This window comes from Barbus barbus (genome assembly GCF_936440315.1).
Source record: "Barbus barbus genome assembly, chromosome: 17".
NCBI lineage: Eukaryota > Metazoa > Chordata > Actinopteri > Cypriniformes > Cyprinidae > Barbus > Barbus barbus.
The window spans coordinates 16506067-16525584 of NC_136745.1; the positions used below are offsets into that span (position 1 = coordinate 16506067).

A 19518-nucleotide genomic window follows, 5' to 3' on the forward strand; every position below is an offset into this window, starting at 1 on the left:
GCCAGTATAGGGCCAAACTTGGGCACTTTGTTTTATATAGGCATATATATACACTCACCTAAAGGATTATTAGGAACACCTGTTCAATTTCTCATTAATCCAATTATCTAATCAACCAATCACATGGCAGTTGCTTCAATGCATTTAGGGGTGTGGTCCTGGTCAAGACAATCTCCTGAACTCCAAACTGAATGTCAGAATGGGAAAGAAAGGTGATTTAAGCAATTTTGAGCGTGGCATGGTTGTTGGTGCCAGACGGGCCGGTCTGAGTATTTCACAATCTGCTCAGTTACTGGGATTTTCATGCACAACCATTTCTAGGGTTTACAAAGAATGGTGTGAAAAGGTAAAAACATCCAGTATGCGGCAGTCCTGTGGGCGAAAATGCCTTGTTGATGCTAGAGGTCAGAGGAGAATGGGCCGACTGATTCAAGCTGATTGAAGAGCAACTTTGACTGAAATAACCGCTCATTACAACCGAGGTATGCAGCAAAGCATTTGTGAAGCCACAACACGCACAACCTTGAAGCGGATGGGCTACAACAGCAGAAGACCCCACCGGGTACCACTCATTTCCACTACAAATAGGAAAAAGAGGCTACAATTTGCACGAGCTCACCAAAATTGGACGGTTGAAGACTGGAAAAATGTTGCCTGGTCTGATGAGTCTCGATTTCTGTTGAGACATTCAGATGGTAGAGTCAGAATTTGGCGTAAACAGAATGAGAACATGGATCAATCATGCCTTGTTACCACTGTGCAGGCTGGTGGTGGTGGTGTAATGGTGTGGGGGATGTTTTCTTGGCACACTTTAGGCCCCTTAGTGCCAATTGGGCATCGTTTAAATGCCACGGCCTACCTGAGCATCGTTTCTGACCATATCCATCACTTTATGACCACCATCTACCCATCCTCTGATGGCTACTTCCAGCAGGATAATGCACCATGTCACAAAGCTCGAATCATTTCAAATTGGTTTCTTGAACATGACAATGAGTTCACTGTACTAAAATGGCCCCCACAGTCACCAGATCTCAACCCAATAGAGCATCTTTGGGATGTGGTGGAACGGGAGCTTCGTGCCCTGGATGTGCATCCCACAAATCTCCATCAACTGCAAGATGCTATCCTATCAATATGGGCCAACATTTCTAAAGAATGCTTTCAGCACCTTGTTGAATCAATGCCACATAGAATTAAGGCAGTTCTGAAGGCGAAAGGGGGTCAAACACAGTATTAGTATGGTGTTCCTAATAATCCTTTAGGTGAGTGTGTGTATATATATATATATATATATATATATATATATATATATATATATATATATATATATATATACACATACATACATACATACATACTCAATTGTGAGAAACAGAATATAAAAAAAAAACAGAAAATCACATTGTATGATTTTTAAATAATTAACTTCAATTTTATTGCATGAAATAAGTATTTGATCACCTACCAACCAGCAAGAATTCTGGCTCTCACAGACCTGTTAGTTTGTCTTTAAGAAACCCTCCTATCCTCCACTCATTACCTGTATTAATTGCACCTGTTTGAACTCGTTACCTGTATAAAAGACACCTGTTCACACATTCAATCAATCAGACTCCAACTTCTCCACTATGGGCAAGACCAAAGAGCTGTCGAGGGACACTAGGGACAAAATTGTAGACCTGCACAAGGCTGGGATGGGCTACAGGACAATAAGCAAACAGCTTGGTGAGAAGGCAACAACTGTTGGTGCAATTATTAGAAAATGGAAGAAATTCAAGATGACTGTAATTCTCCCTCGGACTGGGGCTCCATGCAAGATCTCGCCTCGTGGAGTATCAATGATCCTGAGAAAAGTGAGAGATCAGCTCAGAACTACACGGGAGGACCTGGTCAATGACCTGAAGAGACCTGGGACCACAGTCTCAACGGTTACCATTAGTAACACACTACACCGTCATGGATTAAAATCCTGCAGCGCGCGCAAGGTCCCCCTGCTCAAGCCAGCACATGTCCAGGCCCGTCTGAAGTTTGCCAAAAACCATCTGGATGATCCAGAGGAGGCATGGGAGAAGGTCATGTGGTCAGATGAGACTAAAATATTACTTTTTTGGTATAAACTCTACTCGCCGTGTTTGGAGGAAGAAGGATGATGAGTACAATCCCAAGAACACCATCCCAACTGTGAAGCATGGGGGTGGAAACATCATGCTTTGGGGGTACTTTTCTGCAAAGGGGACAGGACGACTGCACCGTATTGAGGGGAGGATGGATGGGGCCATGTATCGCGAGATTTTGGGCAACAACCTCCTTCCCTCAGTAAGAGCATTGAAGATGGGTCGTGGCTGGGTCTTCCAGCATGACAATGACCCCAAACACACAGCAAGGGCAACTAAGGAGTGGCTCCGTAAGAAGCATTTCAAGGTCCTGGAGTGGCCTAGCCAGTCCAGACCTGAACCCAATAGAAAATCTATGGAGGGACCTGAAACGCTGTGTTGCCCAGCGACAGCCCCAAAACCTGAAAGATCTGGAGAAGACCTGTATGGAGGAGTGGGCCAAAATCCCTGCTGCAGTGTGTGCAAACCTGGTCAAGAACTACAGGAAACGTCTGAACTCTGTAACTGTAAACACAGGTTTCTGTACCAAATATTAAGTTCTATTTTTCTATTGTATCAAATACTTATTTCATGCAATAAAATGGAAATTAATTATTCAAAAATCATACAATGTGAAAATTACAGATCTCTCCATTCTTTGTAAGTGGGAAAATTTGAAAAATCGGCAGTGTATCAAATACTTATTTGCCCCTGTGCGTGCGTGCGTGTGTGTATATATGAAGAGTTCAGATGCAAAAGCCTCTAAGTGCCGTCTGAAATTCTTCAAAAATTAGCATTTTTATCAGGCTCCATTATTTATGTTCAGTTGTTTCATTTTAATTGCATAGAAAAGAACCTATAAATTGCATTAGAAAAAATTACTGAACCTAAACATAGGAACCTGATACAAATGCTCATTTTAGATGAAAATTTCAGACGGCACTTAAAGGCTTTTACATCTGAACTCTTCATATATTTGTATATATAACATTTTTAACTATTGAATTTCAACAGAATATCACCCAAACAATTGTGTCATTTGCTACATTTCCACAACAATGTAATTTCCATCACATGACTTCTTTGTTTTGGATCATTTCATAGCTATCAAAATAGTTAGGCTATGTAATAAAATAGCAATACAAAAATTAGTAATTTTTGCATACTTTGACAAAATTATTGCTAGTGTACTGTAGTGCAACTGTAGTATAAGTTGTTTGTGTGCAGACTAAAGATATTGCAAATGTTTTCTTTAGATGAAGTTCAGATGATGTTTGCTCAGCTTTGAACATAATCAATAGTTTGAATATTATTACTTATAGAAGCATCAGGCTTTGACAGAAGTAATAACCAGAACACGGAGAATCCCCCTCCAAATACTGATTGATGGGTAATATAGTAGATATATTGCTTTGGCCTTCCTTAAAGAATTATGTTTTGTCAGAGCCTTTTAATTATATGCTTATTTTATTTATGTGATTTATACACCACTTCAACACGGCAAAATAAAACCTTGTTTTTCTGTTTTAAGGTGATGCGTAAATAAACCATGCTCATTGCTTGCCAGGCAAGAGAGAGCCAAGAATATTAAGATTCGTAATAATTATCAATCAAGTTCACTCATTCTACATGTAAGTATCCCTCATCAAATAGAAGAACCTTGCTGTTTGTTTGGCTAAATTGCTCAAGTATGCAGTGTGGTGTGAATTTAATTTAATTAAAATATATCATTTGTTTTAGGTTTATTCGGTTTATTTAACTTTATTCCCTTTATAGTGTGCCAAAGAAAAGACAATAAAGGACTACTAAAATAAAGGCAAGAAAGCAGAGTAAAAAATATAAAAAGGTAAATTTTTTTGTTATCAGCGTATACTTTACACCACAAACATTATGTCTGAACATTAAACAGTATTGAGTGTGACAAGTCTCCATTGTTAGTTAGCAATTCCAAAAGGAATTCGGAGTTGCATTATGGAAAATCGTTTTTCAATTGAGACATTTTCTCAATATGCAACATAATTGATTGCACTCGTTTATTCATAAATAACCCTCTTCATGCCAAGAACAAACAGTAGAAAAAAAATCTATTTCTGCCCTGAAATTAGTTAGCAGACATATTTGACTGACTTTTTAATTAATCTCTGTGTGTGTGTGTGTCTGTCTAGTCAATAATCTATTTTTACTAAGAAGCGATGTCAGAATAACATTTTTTATCAGTAAAAGAATTGTGTCAGCTGAAAACATACATCTGTCATACTATAGATGAATAAATAATCAGTAAATACATCTCACATTTCCGTTGCAAAGCTTTAAAAGTCCTCAATACAGTTTTTCATCCTTTCATCCATCCTACAGTATTTGCTGTCACATCTTTCATTGTCCAGCAGCTTCAGAAATCAGAGCTGTATCCAAATCCTCCAAAAGTCTCTTTTATTCATCTTTATCCATGATGTTTCTCTCTCAGGACACACGATGTCTTCGGGAGCCCAGATGTGGCTGAAGGGTGCTATTGCCTACAGAGTTCCTGAGCTGTTTCAGTAGCATCCACAGAAGAAGTCCCATCAGAACCAGCAATACTGTGAAGAGCCCCACATACACACTTAAGTTCCAGCCCCATCCCGCTGTAAGAGGCAAGGAGGTGGATGCCACCAGGAACCTCCTCGGGGAGGGCATCAGTTGCAATAAAATGTCATAAAACTACTGCAGCTCCTGACGGATTCCTGAGATCAAGCAATGTGACAGTTTATTCACTTGCTGTGTAAGATTTAGCCATGACAGGTACTCTTCATGTCCTTCTGTCATTAAGTCTTTATAATTCAAAATGAAGCATGCTGTGTCTCTTTGGTGTTGTGCAAAATGAGAATGATGCTTGAAGTCCTCTCTGCAGCTGCGCCCTCTCCTACTGATGTTGAGTCACATCCACACCCCTTCATCCACTCCTGTGTGTGTGACCAAAATGTCCCCACAAAATAAAAACTAAAATGGCCATAAAAAATGTAATCCAATAATGAAAATCAATGTTTATATGTTTGAAAATACATCAGCAAAAGATCAATATGATTGGTTTCTTAAGCAAGCCTTTGGTCTGTTTGTGGGTTTTCAATGGGGTTTGGAGACTTTCAGCTGAACACCACCTAGCTTGACCAGTCTGGGATACCAACTACGCCTAAACCAGACAAAATTTTTTTTATAATTTTTAATAAATAACATGTATTATTAACAAAATGTATGTCTTTTCAGCAAAGCTCGCCCTCTAAGTTGTTGTTGACATATCTGCTTCAATAAAAAGTTGGACAAAATAAAAAATTAAATAACTATTACCTAAATAACCTAAACCTAAATAACTCTAATAATTAATTTTAATTATTTAATAAAATTTAAATATTCAATTATTTCAACAATTGTTTACATTATTACGGCACCAGGAAAAATAGAACGAAAAGCATGATAAAAAAACATTTTGTATACATTTATATAATGGTTAGGAAATTATTTAATGTTTTTATTTAAAAAATGGGGGGGGAAGCAGTTCAGATGCTTTTTTAAAAGCTTAAATATAGATAGATAGATAGATAGATAGATAGATAGATAGATAGATAGATAGATAGATAGATAGATAGATAGATAGATAGATAGATAGATTTAAAATACAGTATTTTCAGTGTTTTGAACGAATCTGATTACGTTTGCTGTTACCATGGTAACCAGAGATGGTTTGGGTGGCTGACAAACATGGCGCTGCTGCGGAAACGTGTTAGCTGCAAACAAAAAGACTTTTGCTGCTGCTGTATTTAGCCGGATTATTATTTTTGTCTTGTCTTCGAAGGGAATGACGTGAATCGTCTTGTAAAGCGGACCAACTGACACAGCTAACGTTAGCCACTTCATCTGCAGCACAATCAGCCACTAACCAACTAATCCGCAGGATAATCCAGTCGCTGTGAGGACTAACCAGGACCGCTGTGTTATATCTAAATCAGAAAAAATCGAAATATATATTTATTTTTTAAAGTAAGTTACTATCTTGGGGAATGAATAACAGAGAACTGTAACTGGAGCATCTTAAAATATCAACGCTAAATAGTAAACGGTCAATTTAACCTGTGACAATTCATAAGGATCTGTGTAGTGATTATTCTAACAAACGAGATGGAATTGAATTTAAACCACGTTGATTATCTTCAGGTAAGCTCTCAACATCTCTGTATGTGTTTGTACTTCTGTGATTTACAGTGGCAAATGGGCACTTGGTTGTTTAAAATGCACACTTGTAAGGCCTGTGGCTGAGACATTTAGGAATCTTAAATATTATTAATTATCAGAGAGGAAATTTACTAATGGCCATGTCATCTTTGTTTTCTCAGGTTGGAGTGACATCTCAAAAAACCATGAAACTTCTCCCAACTGTGGGGCGAAAAGCAACTCAAAAGGTATATCTTCATCCCTTTTAAGATTCAAGATTTTTTATTTGTCACATACACAATTATACAGAGTATAACCAGCAGTGAAATGTAGGTAAAAGAATATTCCAGGTTTAGCGTGAATCAAGCTTGTTAATAACATCTGTTCACAGAAAATAATTACTACCATACATCATATAACACAAATAATATTACTCATTCCTCACAGTGCTGACAGTTAAATTAAATTAAAAGTAATTGCATTGAACAAGGAATATGCTTTTAACAGGAAAGTCAATCTTAGAAATTGCTATCAAGTCTATGAAATCAGGTATTAATACTGTATCTGTAACAGAAATGTATAGTCTTATATACTTTCCATAGTTTCAAGGGCTTAATGACGTTTCTGCTGTAGACTATTTAGGGGCTTACTTTGTAAAACAAGGGTGCTAGAGATTAGATCCCACTTGTGAAAGAGCATGCGACATTTATTTGAGCATGTGCTTGACATTTCTCCCCCACTCAGTTGAACAGGGAACAAGCATTTGTCTATAAGCAACCTGATGGCATTTTCTCATTTCAGGTGGCTGTTGCAGATCATGATGGTGTTGTGACTTGTTTTGGAATGAAAAAAGGGGAGGCTGTGGTATGTATCAAAAGGTATTTCCTGTTCTTAGTATACACTAGCATTCAAAAGTTTGAGTCAGTAAGATGTTGAAAGAAATTAACACTTTAATTCAGCAAGGATGCATCAAATTGATTAAAAGTGACAGTAAAGACATTAATGATGTTGTAAAATATTTCTGTTTCAAATAATAAATGCTGTTCTTTTAAACATTCTATTAATCAAAAAATGCTGAGAAAAAAATGTATCTCGTTATCCACAAAAATATTAAGCAGCACAACTGTTTTCAACATTGATAATTATAAGAAATATTTCTTGAGTACCAAAAAAACAAAAAAATATTTTGTTCTCATTGGGAGAATAAATGTGTCTTTTTTGTCAGCCTGTGTTCAAATCGCTCCCAGGACAGAAGATCTCCAGACTTGAGCTTGGAGGGGCTTTGGGAACCCCACAGGAAAAGATCTTTGTGAGCTTAGGCTCTGAAGTGAGGGGATATACTAAAAAGGGCAAACAGTTTCTTACATTTGAAGCCAACCTAACAGAGAGCATAAATGCCATGTGAGATCTGCTTCTTGTTTTTCAGACTCTTTCGACTTTGTGTATTTCTATACTAATGATTAGCAAACTTGATAATACATGTAATAGATTGTTATTTTTGGATGCTTCACTTTTGTTTGTGCCTTATTTTCCCACAGGCATGTTTCAGGGGCAGATCTGTTTGTGTGTGCCAGTTACATTTATAACCATTACTGTGACTGCAAGGATCAGAACTACTACCTGTCAGGAGACAAGATCAATGATGTCCTGTGTTTACCTGTGGAGACTGTGGGCCGCATTGTGCCCATCCTGGCCTGCCAGGACAGAGTACTTCGAGTATTGCAGGTAGCCTGACACAACCTCCAGTAATATTGGCCTCCCTTTATCTGTCATTTGTTACATTTACTTTAGCAATCACTGGTACTCATGATATCTATTATTGGTGGCCATATCCAATACTTGATGCTCAAGTCCACAGTCATCCTACACTTTGTGCTCCATCAGGGCTCCGACCTTCAGTATGATGTAGAAGTTCCCGGACCTCCAACTGTTCTGGAACTTCTCAACAGAGATGGTGGTATGTGCTAAAAATCTGCTAATTAATTTTAGTATGAAAGCTTGTCTGAGTCTGAGTATTTGATGTATAAAATCTTGATCTTCAGGAAAGGGTGGTGAGGAAGTTCTTTATGGAACAGCTGATGGGAAACTAGGTCTTGTGCAGATTGCAAAATCTGGATCCATTACTTGTTGGGAACTGGATAATGAGAAGAAAAAAGGAGGTAGGAATTAGATAGTGAGAGGCTATGACATAAAAAATTGAAGCCATGCTAATTTGTATTGGTCTTTTGAAGGTGTGCTTTGTATTGATACCTTTGACATTGTTGGTGATGGTGTGAAGGACATCCTGGTGGGAAGGGATGATGGGACTGTGGAGGTCTATGGGTTGGACAGTTCAAATGAGCCAACACTGCGTTTTGAGAATGTGAGTGTCACACATCATGGAACACCCTCATTTTGTCTCTGAACCATTAAGTACTGAACCATTAAGTAAAACCTTGACTCAATTACATTACAACTACACTACACTTGTGATAATTGTCTTTCCATGTTTACAAGGTTTTGTCTGAGAGTGTCACATCGATCCAGGGTGGCTGCGTTGGAAAGGAAATGTATGATGAAGTTCTTACAACAACTTACACAGGTTAGCTGTGACTGCTAGATTAAAGAATTTTACTGTGTGGGTGATGTCAGTATACAGTTTATCATTCACCTGTGTTGACTGAGAAGTCATGTGCCTGGTTTCCAGGATGGGTGTCAGGTCTCACCACAGAGCCTCAGCAGATGGTAGCAGGCCCAGGGGATGAGATCAAGATGAGCCGGGAGACCCAGGGGAAAGTGGCTACACTCAGGTACTACACATCCAGCTGAATGATGAATCTAAAACAGCAAAGATCTGTTTACTAAATTGGCCTAGATTTTGAAACACCTTCTGACATGCCCAGTTTGGTCATGCATGTGTTTGTACAGGGCAGAGCTAGAGCAGTTGCAGGTGAAAGTGTTGCAGGGGAGAGAAAAATTCCAGCAGAGCTCTCAGTCCAGCACGGCTGTGTCTGCTGTGCCAGTCTTTAGCATCAATGACAAATTCACATTGTGCCAGGATGATGCCAGCTACAGCCTCGCACTAGAGGTGCAGACCGCCATTGACAACTTGCTGCTACAGGTGGGAGAAATACACCAATTCATCTTGCTTTTATTTATATAAACTACTGTTCAAAAGTTTGGGGTTGGGAAGATTTTTTTTTGCATTTTTGAAAGAAGTCTCTTTGGCTCACCAAGCCTGCATTTGTTTAATAAAAAATACAATAAAGGCAGGATTATTGTGTTATATACCTACAATTTTAAAATCGCTGTTTTCTGTTGGCAAAAGTGAATTTTCAGCAGCCATTATTCCAGTCTTCAGTGTCACACGATCCTTCAGAAATCATTCTAATATGCTGATTTTGTGCTCAATAAGTATTTCTTAATAATACCAACCTTGAAAACAGCTGTTCTCCTTAATATTTTTGTGGAAACTATGACACATTTTTAAGGATTCTGTAATGATTGGAAAGTTCAAAAGAACTGCATTTTTTCCCCAAATTTGTAACAATGTAAAAACAGTTTTAACTCACTTTTTATTAGATTAATGCATCCGTCCTGAATAAAAGTATAAATTTCATTCAAAAAAATATTTTGAGTGTTAGTGTATGTTACAATTTACTTAAAGGTGTGCTTTATTCGTTTACTAGAAGAAATACTTGATTGAATTGTAACAATAACAACATTAATTTATGGGTCCTTTTATAAAATACATTTTAATATGTCTGGAATGATGTAGTGACCAATCAACATTCAGAATTGAAACTATCCATTTTAATTAAGGATGTATTGTAATCAAAGTTCTTCTGATCTTTGCTAATTCAGCATCATTTTTACATGTGTTGTAATTTCAGCATTGTAAGACTGAAGTTTCCTTACATTTGCCTTCATATGTTTCTGACAGAGTGATGTTCCCATTGACCTGTTGGATGTTGATAAGAACTCAGCAGTGGTCAGCTTCAGTGAATGTGATTCAGAGGTAATACACCTGTGTGCCACATCATTAAGCTTACTTAATGACCACATCACATGTTTGCAAAACTGTCTTTGTTTGTTCATCTAACCCCACAGTCAAATGGGAACTTCCTCCTCGCCACCTACAGGTGCCAAGCAAATACCACTAGGCTGGAACTGAAGGTGTCTACTACTTTGTGTCTGGATTATTTTTAGTGTAATAACATACATTGCATTTTCTTTAAATTGCAAGGTAGGCAATATTTGAGCAGTTGTCCTGATTTTTCTCTAAGGTGAGGTCTATAGAGGGTCAGTATGGCACCCTTCAGGCTTACGTGATGCCAAGGCTTCAGCCCAAAACCTGCCAGGTTCGACAATACCAGATCAAACCGCTTTCCCTCCACCAAAGGACACACGCAATCGATCAGGAGCGGTGAGCTTAGAGACATGCAATGCTTATGAATTCTTATCATACATTTATTCTACCAGCTAAACATTCTCTCTTCATTACTAGGCCGATGAACATGTTGAGACTGACAGGACAGTTCAGTTTTGCAGAGATCCATTCCTGGGTTGTGTTCTGTCTGCCTGAAGTCCCAGAGAAAACCCCAGCAGGAGACAGCATCACATTCTACTTTCAGAACACTTTCTTGGGCACACAGCTAGAAGCCACCTATTGGTAAGGCCTAACTATTCAGTATCCAAATATACCACTACTAGATGATTGCATTATTAGAGGAAGCGTTGTAATCGATCTTTATCATTTTTCACTGTGTTCCAGTAAAGGTGAGGCAAACTTCAAATCAGACAACATTTCTACCATATCCATACTGAAGGATGTTTTGTCCAAAGAGGCCACTAAGCGAAAAATCAATCTGAATATATCTTATGGTAAATTCACAAACTGATCTTTCAACTGATTTATGTGGTCTATTAAATTAGATTCTTCGCTTGGTTAATCCAGTCACAAGTGGTCAGTGGAGATACATTTGGGTTGCATAAGGATACTAGCTGTAAATGGCAATCTGTCTTGGCTGACCACTTGTGATTGGTTCACCTGAGACGGATGTTAATACCAGATTAAAGTGATCTCAATTCTTCATGCATCAAGTATGATTAATATGCGTTTGTTGTTATGTTGGTTTCAGAGGTGAATGAGGACTCTGTGAGCCATACTCTTCGAATGATTCATCCCAAGCTAGAGTATCAGTTGATTTTGGCCAGAAAAGTTCAGCTTATTGATGCTTTAAAGGTAAAACATAAAAAAAGACTTTTAAAAACCCTACTAAAAAACAGGTCTGCTGAGTGTGTGTGTGTGTTTATGTATTGCATACAGGAGCTGCAGGTGCATGAGGGAAATGCAGATTTTCTGATTCCAGAGTATCGCAGTATACTGGATGAATCTGCCCTGCTCTTAGAAAAATATAAGAAACAACCAGCTCACTTAGAAAGATTGTATGGTGAGTGAATCCAGATGACCAAGGGAGATTTTACAATATATTTTTCATATTTTGTTAAATTATTTACATGTATTGCAGATTTCTATAAGATTAATATTTTTACACACAACCCCTGTATATTCATATGAAGTCTTTTCAAAAGAATTTTGAGTAAACAAACCATTTTGTTTTCTTGCAGGTATGATCACTGATCTGTTCATTGACAAGTTCAAATTTAAAGGACAAAATGTCAAAACAAAAGTTTCACAGCTACTTGCAATTTTGAACAACTACGAACTTGATTCATTGATGGAATTTTTCAGTGAAGCCTAATGGAATGTAAAATTAAAGCACTTTTTAGGAATGTATTTTATGAATTGTTTTATTTTATTTGTTTTGGGGTTGTTTTTTCAATAAACATTTGGTATTCTATAGGAGCTGTTTGTACCATTACAGATTCAAATGAAAATGTTCAATGTAATAAACATAAAACCATAAATGACTGCAGTTTTATATATTTTTAGAACTTTCATCCATTGTTTAGTTGCATTTCTACAGAAATAAACATTTTCATGAAAAGTTTGTCTGTTTTGTTTGTCTTTCAGTCAGGACATAAACTTTCAATTAAACATTTTGAAACTTTTTATTTTTTTATTTTAAGAAACAACTCAAATGGTGTGGTGTGATTTTTCTGTCAGTAGTATGATAAATTATTTGCTATTAATAGTGATTACTTGCTAAGAAATTGTGCACATAAATACCAAAATACGTGGAAATGATTCATATTGAAAATTATTTTGGTCTTTTTTCTTTAAGTACTGCCTGGACAGAACAGTTCCCCACATGTAAGATTTACCCCGTATATTTATATACTTGTAATTATTGAGTTTGTATATAATGTATACGTGCCAGCGTGAACTTAAATTTTACATTGAGCACGAACAATTTCAAAATTCCTTTGAGCCAATGAAAGTAACTCTTAACGGCTCGCTTAATAAAAGCAGAATCGCATTTGTACTTCCCAGGCTTCCGTATAATCATTGACGTATGGGTGTGCTGCATTCTGATTGGCCCGTTCAGTAGTCGCGGGCTATTTGAACTGAGTCAGCCACAATATCAAACCAAGCAGCTGCAAAAAAAAAAAAAGAAGGAAAAAAAAGCAACAAGGCGCCGTTTGACTTCATAGAAGCATCTTCTGTGAGCTTTCCGTGGCGTTGAGGGGTTTTGCCCACCGGCATGGCACGGTTTCTGTAGAATAGGACTGTTGCATGATTTATTTTCGAATCTGGGTTTTGTAAAACTCCGCTGGCGACTGTTTATATTGTGTTTTTGTCCGGATTTCAACAGCTCACTTCTTCCAGTTCCCCTGGTTAGTCCGCTTACCCATGCTTTATTCGTTATTCACGTGTGTTGTTTTATCAGACGTCTTAAACCACATCAAAAGCTGGTGTTTAAATGCTTTCAACCAACGCTCCGTCTTGCAGGGCGACTTGAGTTGATCTGCTGCTGGAAGGATGTCGTCTGTCGGTCAAACACACGGAAGCGCGGCTCAAGATTCGGGAGCAGATATTCACAATCAAGAAAACATGCTTTCACGACTACGCGCCGCAAAGAACAGAACTGAAAATCGGGAAAATGTCAACCCTAAACCAGGCAGCCGGACTGTGCTGGGCGCCCTGGAGAACAACCCGCGCCGACAGCCCGTCCTGCGCGGCGCTAAACAGGTCAGATCACGCATGGCACATGAGCCTGAAGTGTGCTTGTGTTATAGAGCCATTTCATCAGCTTCGGTGTAGCATGTAGAAGTATTTAGTTCAATGATCAGTGTGTTTTGCTTTTAACAAGTGCTAGTTTCATAACATTGAATCGATGAACTGAACGTTTAGTTGAACCGGTTAAAGTGGTCGCATCCATTGTTGTCCGTTTGAATCACGAAAACTCAAATCTCCTTCCCTTTTGACTTCCTTTTGGGTCAAACTGCATTAATCTAATGGCGCCACAGGTTAAAATAAAATGCAGCGTTAAATGCCAGCAGCTCATTCCCTCCCAATGCGCAGACCGCCATTTTACAAACCCATTCGCTGCTAACCAAAATTAGACTAACTATTGTGGTCCCTACTTTTCCAGATGTTTGATTTATACACATTCTGTGTGCCACAAAAGATGTTAGACTGCTGCTGTGTTTCCACATGTGAATTCATATTTAGTTTTATTACATTTCCACCTGGCCTTTTATTACTGCAACAGGTGCATATCCCAAAAAGTGTAGTACTTTTGTTCACAATCTGGGTAGCAGCTACAGTGTTGTTGTTTGTTTTTTTTAACAATTGAATTTTAGTATTTCAACTTTTTAAATTATTTTCAAGCAAACATGTTAAAGAATACTTGTGATTTCCTCAAGTTCAAACAGTTCTTGTGACACAACAGCAAGATTGTGGGTTAAATTCCCAGTGACACTAACATGCGTGGAATGAACTTAATGCAGTAAGTTTCTTCAGATAAAGGCATAAATGTAGCTACCCTCAGAGTATAGTTGAGAAACCAAAAATCGAAGTGTCAAACTAACACACAAACATCCTAATGTGCACATTCCAAATCATGGTGTTGATACTTTGCGCATGTCGTCATGAGCTGAAAATGGTCACAATTTCAAGAAAAACAACCAATATTTCTGACCACTCAAAATTGAAATTGATCTGCCAAACGAAGCTACTGCAAAAAGGGCCTATAATCACCCATATAGTGTATAGGACTGTTTTTACCAGCACTCTAATCCAGTTTTCTGTTTTCAGGTCTCTGGGCCCCAAATAATTGCATGTAAATCTGAAGAACATGGCAAAAGCTTTGGAGAGAAGCCCACCACAAGGCCACCTGCTTTTCAGATCCATGTGGATGAGCCTGATGGTGCATGCTCTAAGAAACTGTCTGCCCAAAGAGCAAGCGTGGATTGCACCTCTCTTACACTAAATCCCACTGTGATCCTCCTAAGGCAGCCCCTCGCCACTATCGATCTGCCAATGGAGGCCAGTTTTGGTAAGAAACTAAGTTAAATGCAATGCCTATCCTGTCTTGTTGCTCGTTATAGAAACCTGAAATATAACATGTATAATTCTCAATACATAGATTCTCCTATGGAAATGTCAATAGTTGATGGTGAGGAAAGGCCCACAAGCGTCAAAGAAGTCTCAGATTACGCAACAGAAATACACACACACTTGCGGGAAATGGAGGTGAGGATATGGAAGTTAAATGTGTTGCGTGTGTCAATTTTTAAAGGCTTACTCCACCCCAGAATGAAAATGGTCATTAATCACTTACTCCCATGTCGTTCCAAACCTGTAAAAGCTTTGTCTTCGAAACACAATTTAAGATATTTTGGATGAAAACCAGGAGGCTTGAGACTGTCCCATTGACTGCCAAGTAACTAACACTGTCAAGGCCTAGGAAAGTATGAAAGACATCGTCAAATATGTCCATCTTTCATCAGTGGTTCAACCATAATTTTACGATGCTACGAGAACAAAAATAACGACTTTATTCAACAATTCGCCGCCTCCGCATCAGCGTAGCGCCATGTTGGAGAGTATCCACTGATGCACACAGCGTATGCTGTTCTGTCAGCCGTGCCACACGGATACATTTTCTACACTTATGCTTTTTTTTTTTTTTTTTTTTTTTTTTTTTTTTTTTTTGAACGAAAATGGTGTATCCTTGTGGCACAGCTGACACAGAACAGCATACGCTGTGTGCGTCCAGTGGATTTTCTCCAAAATGGTGCTACGCTGACGCAGAGGAGGCAAATTGTTGAATAAAGTTATTGTTTTCTTTGCGTACAAAGCTACGAGAACTTTTTGTAAGATTATGGTTGAACCACTGATGGAAGATGGGTGTATTTGTCTGCCTTTCTTTCCTGGGACTTGACTGTCCCATTGACTGCCAAACAATTAACAGTCACAAGCCTCCCGGTTCTCAAACAAAATATCTTAAATTGTGTTCTGAAAACGAACAAAGCTTTTACAGGTTTGGAACGACATGGGGGTAAGTGATTAATGACCATTTTCATTTTGGGATGGAGTAACCCTTTAAGCTCCCCTTTTAATGACGCATGTTCTCTACTGATTGACTCAATGTTTACCTTTAAATAAAAAAAAAAAAAAAAAAAAAAAATTCCATGCAGGTCAAGTCAAAACCAAAAGCAGGTTACATGAAGAAACAGCCTGACATCACAAACAGCATGCGTGCCATTCTGGTGGACTGGTTAGTGGAGGTGGGAGAGGAGTACAAGCTCCAGAATGAGACCCTCTACCTGGCCGTAAACTACATCGATCGCTTTTTGTCTTCCATGTCTGTCCTGAGAGGAAAACTACAGCTGGTCGGCACAGCTGCTATGCTTTTGGCTTCGTAAGTATCTTTGCCTTAAAGCCTGACGCCGGTTTCATGCCGGTTTCACACTGCAAGCGTAAGCAGGGCGTAAGCAGCGCGTATTTTTTTTCGGCGCCCATGTTAACGGATGAGAGCGTTCACACAGCACGCAGGGGCGGCGCGGCAGCGCGTAGCAGGAGCAGCAGTGCCGCGATCGTTTCGGCGCCGAGTCTATTTTTGCTGTGCTGCTTACGCTCAATTAAAGTGACAAAGCATTGATTATGGACAAAATACACACGAAAAAGTGAACTTGTTCCCCAGAATGTAAATTAATGACATCTACTATATTGTAAATAGAGTATAAACTTCAGTAAAAATAATAATAATACTATAGGCCTATATTACAAAAAACTAAATAAAATAAAGTTTTTGCTCTAATCACTAAAATTAGTTTAAATTTATACTGTTACTTCAGCTTAAGTCACTGGTTAATTGTATTAATTATGTTAGCCTATATGTGTTATAACTATATGGTGAGAACAGGTGTCATGTTGACATGATGACGGTACTAGTGCTAATGCAAAGACAATCATGGACGACACTCGTCTAATCGTGGAGGTTGAGAAGCATACAGTTATTTATGATCCTCATAATTTACTACATAAAGACTTGCAGGCGAAGGAAAAAGCATGGGAGGATGTTGCATCAGCACTCGGTGCAGAAAGTAATAACCTTTCTTACTTTTTTTGTTTTCAATTTTTAGCATGCCCACGTACGAACAAATTAATAGCTAATTAACTAAATACAATAGACCGAATAAGGTCACACGTTACATACCTCTACGCTGTAGACTACTGTATGTCTATTTCAGACTTAATTCTCGATAAATTGATAGCTAGTTAAAAAACGCGTCTATTAAGTTTAAGGTTACTTATTAGACATTTTTTGGATTTTCTATGTTTTTGATGGGTAATATATGTAAATTTTCTGTCTATAAGATAGATAAAAACTACAAATGATTTTCTTAGTAATGTTTTTTTTTTTTTTTGTAATGAAATGGGTAATTTATACCATAATTCATATATCAAAATATTAGCATTTAAATTATTCTACACATATAAAATATGTAAAAGCAATTACTGTGCAAGGTTAATGACAACCTCAAAAGCACTGTCAATACTACAATGTAATGTTCAGGATAAAGCATTGTGTTGGCCTCAGCCATGCAAATCCAATCAGTACAGTTTCTGAAGTATTACAATCAGTAATGAAACAACACTGATGAAATAAAACATTTATTTAAAAATGGATACTTTTACACAATCGCACATAAGAAATATGAGATATACGTATACAATTAATGTTTCAAGTTGAGGAGGAAGGTAGGCTATTCTTCCTTCATCTTATATTGTGTGTAAACTGCATAGAGTACCCAAAGTCTGCGTCTCATCCTTTTTCGTAGTCTTCTTAACAACATGTATAGCGCGATCCTTCCTTCTGTCAACAACTCTCACTACACGCAAACAAAGCATAAAAGAAAGTTGAAAACTTATATTTCGTAATTTATTAAAAAAATAAGCTTCTTGACACGTTTTCCCTCTGTAATGTATTTTAAATAGAAATAAAACAAAGCTAACTTATTACCCATTATTGAGAAATCTGTACAAAATCCGCGGTTCAGGTGCGCACTGCAAACGCTGCCGGTGTGAATGCAAAATGGATACGCGCTGCTTCTGCTCTGCTTCCGTCCTGCTTGCGTGCTGCGTACGCCCTGCTTACGCTTGCAGTGTAGACTGCACAACCCCCTGTTGCTCCATGCTCTCACTTCTCTGTTTGACTGTAGGAAGTTTGAGGAGATCTACCCCCCAGAGGTGGCAGAATTTGTATACATCACTGACGACACCTACACAAAAAAACAAGTGTTGAGGATGGAGCATCTGGTGCTAACAGTTCTGTCGTTTGATCTTGCTGCTCCAACAGTCAATCAGTTCCTCACCCAGTATTTCTTGCACCAACCTGTGAGCAGCAAAGTGGAAAGCTTGTCAATGGTGAGACTGTTTCCTGCAGTTCAGTAGATGCATTGTGTGGTGTTTCCCTTTTATAGCATGAAACGGTTTTTAAACTTAATTTTCCTTCAGTTTCTTGGTGAGCTGAGCTTGATAGATTGTGACTCCTTCCTGAAGTACCTCCCATCTCAAACTGCTGCTGCAGCTTTCATTTTGGCCAATCACACAATTGCAGATGGATCATGGGTAAGTCTGCACAATTAACTTGGGCAAAAACTAGGATGTTGACCGTTGTGTAAACATTATGCTAGGTAGAAGAGCCCTTGGCTCCCTGCTGGTTGATCAGTCCGTGTTTTCAGTATCAAATTGGTCCCATGTATGTTAATGTGCATGTGGGTCATGGTTTTTCCTCATAACTCGGTCTCTTGCAGTCGAAGGCACTTGTTGAGATTACTGGCTACACTTTGGAGGATATTATGCCGTGCATTCAGGATCTACATCAGACTTACCTCGGTGCTGCTCAGCACACACAGCAGGCTGTTAGGGAGAAATACAAGGGCTCCAAGTAAGTTTGCTTGCTCTACACATTCAATAGCTCTGTTGGCAATGGCTAATGTTTTCTTCTCGCTCCCTCCAGGTACCATGAAGTCTCTCTCATTGAGCCTCCAGAGAAGCTGATGCTGAACTAACCAGCTCATCAACATTGTTCATTGGTTCCATATCTCTGTGGGAATTGTGCACACTTTTTGATGCTTTATTTCCATAACTCCAATAACTGAAGCCATAGCCTCAATTTAAGGGCAATGGTGATATCTTAGTGATATGTACATTTTTATTTGCAGTCCTTAAGGATTGTGCTTTTTTTATATAATGCTTGATTTCAACCAGTTATTTGTACATTAGGTAATCAAGCGTTTTAATATTTCAGTGTTTGTATTCTATTTTTGAGACTCCCAGCATTGCACTTTATCTTTTTTTTTTTTTTTTTTTTGTTGAAGTGACCCTCCCTTTCACATCTTAATAAAAGTGCTGCTGGCCTTTAATGTGCTTTTTGTCTTGTTTCTATTAATCATGTTTGGCTTTGGCATTGTCTACTGCTCAATATATAGCATTTAAATTAATATAGCTAAAGTTTGGTTCTACGCCAGAAACACAAACTATCTATAATGTCTACAAGACAACATCTTGAAATCTAAAAGCACAATAAGCATCGAGCCACATTTGAACATGTATGTGTTTTTGTTTAAACCATCATAGTGCTTGTAATAACTTATGATTTTTGATTCTATAATAGGCAGACACGCATTCTTTGTTTAATAAAGCCGCACAGCTTATATAGTCAAAAGCATTATAAAAAATACCATGAGCTGCGTACCATACGCATACAGAAAATAGTGTCATAATCATGTCTATTTGCTTTCATATGGTGTAGAAAAATGTTTCACTCGACTTTTAATACAG

General features: G+C 38.1%; 2 protein-coding genes across 3 annotated transcripts; both read left to right on the forward strand.

Annotated features, from left to right (window-relative positions):
- Positions 1 to 5787: 5787 nt before the first annotated feature.
- LOC306883694 (BBSome complex member BBS7-like) lies at positions 5788 to 12271 on the forward strand. Of its 2 annotated transcripts, none has more exons than XM_079439102.1 (19): positions 5788 to 6281; positions 6461 to 6526; positions 7080 to 7156; positions 7504 to 7679; positions 7817 to 8003; positions 8163 to 8235; positions 8321 to 8437; positions 8510 to 8640; positions 8775 to 8859; positions 8965 to 9067; positions 9186 to 9378; positions 10201 to 10275; positions 10368 to 10433; positions 10544 to 10683; positions 10765 to 10929; positions 11032 to 11141; positions 11399 to 11502; positions 11587 to 11710; positions 11889 to 12271. In XM_079439102.1, exons 3-19 carry the CDS (start codon positions 7145 to 7147, stop codon positions 12020 to 12022), a joined length of 1995 nt encoding a protein of 664 aa, XP_079295228.1. In that variant the 5' UTR covers positions 5788 to 6281; positions 6461 to 6526; positions 7080 to 7144; the 3' UTR covers positions 12023 to 12271. The 2 variants fall into 2 exon arrangements, with proteins under 2 accessions (XP_079295228.1, XP_079295227.1); XM_079439101.1 differs by having other exon boundaries at positions 5791 to 6281; positions 7080 to 7142.
- Positions 12272 to 12770: 499 nt separating this feature from the next.
- LOC306883695 (cyclin-A2-like) lies at positions 12771 to 19105 on the forward strand. Its single transcript, XM_079439103.1, has 9 exons — positions 12771 to 13058; positions 13174 to 13413; positions 14482 to 14722; positions 14813 to 14919; positions 15867 to 16090; positions 17895 to 18099; positions 18190 to 18303; positions 18489 to 18622; positions 18695 to 19105. The coding sequence occupies exons 2-9, from the start codon at positions 13204 to 13206 to the stop codon at positions 18744 to 18746; spliced, it is 1287 nt and encodes a 428-aa protein (XP_079295229.1). The 5' UTR covers positions 12771 to 13058; positions 13174 to 13203; the 3' UTR covers positions 18747 to 19105.
- Positions 19106 to 19518: the final 413 nt, after the last annotated feature.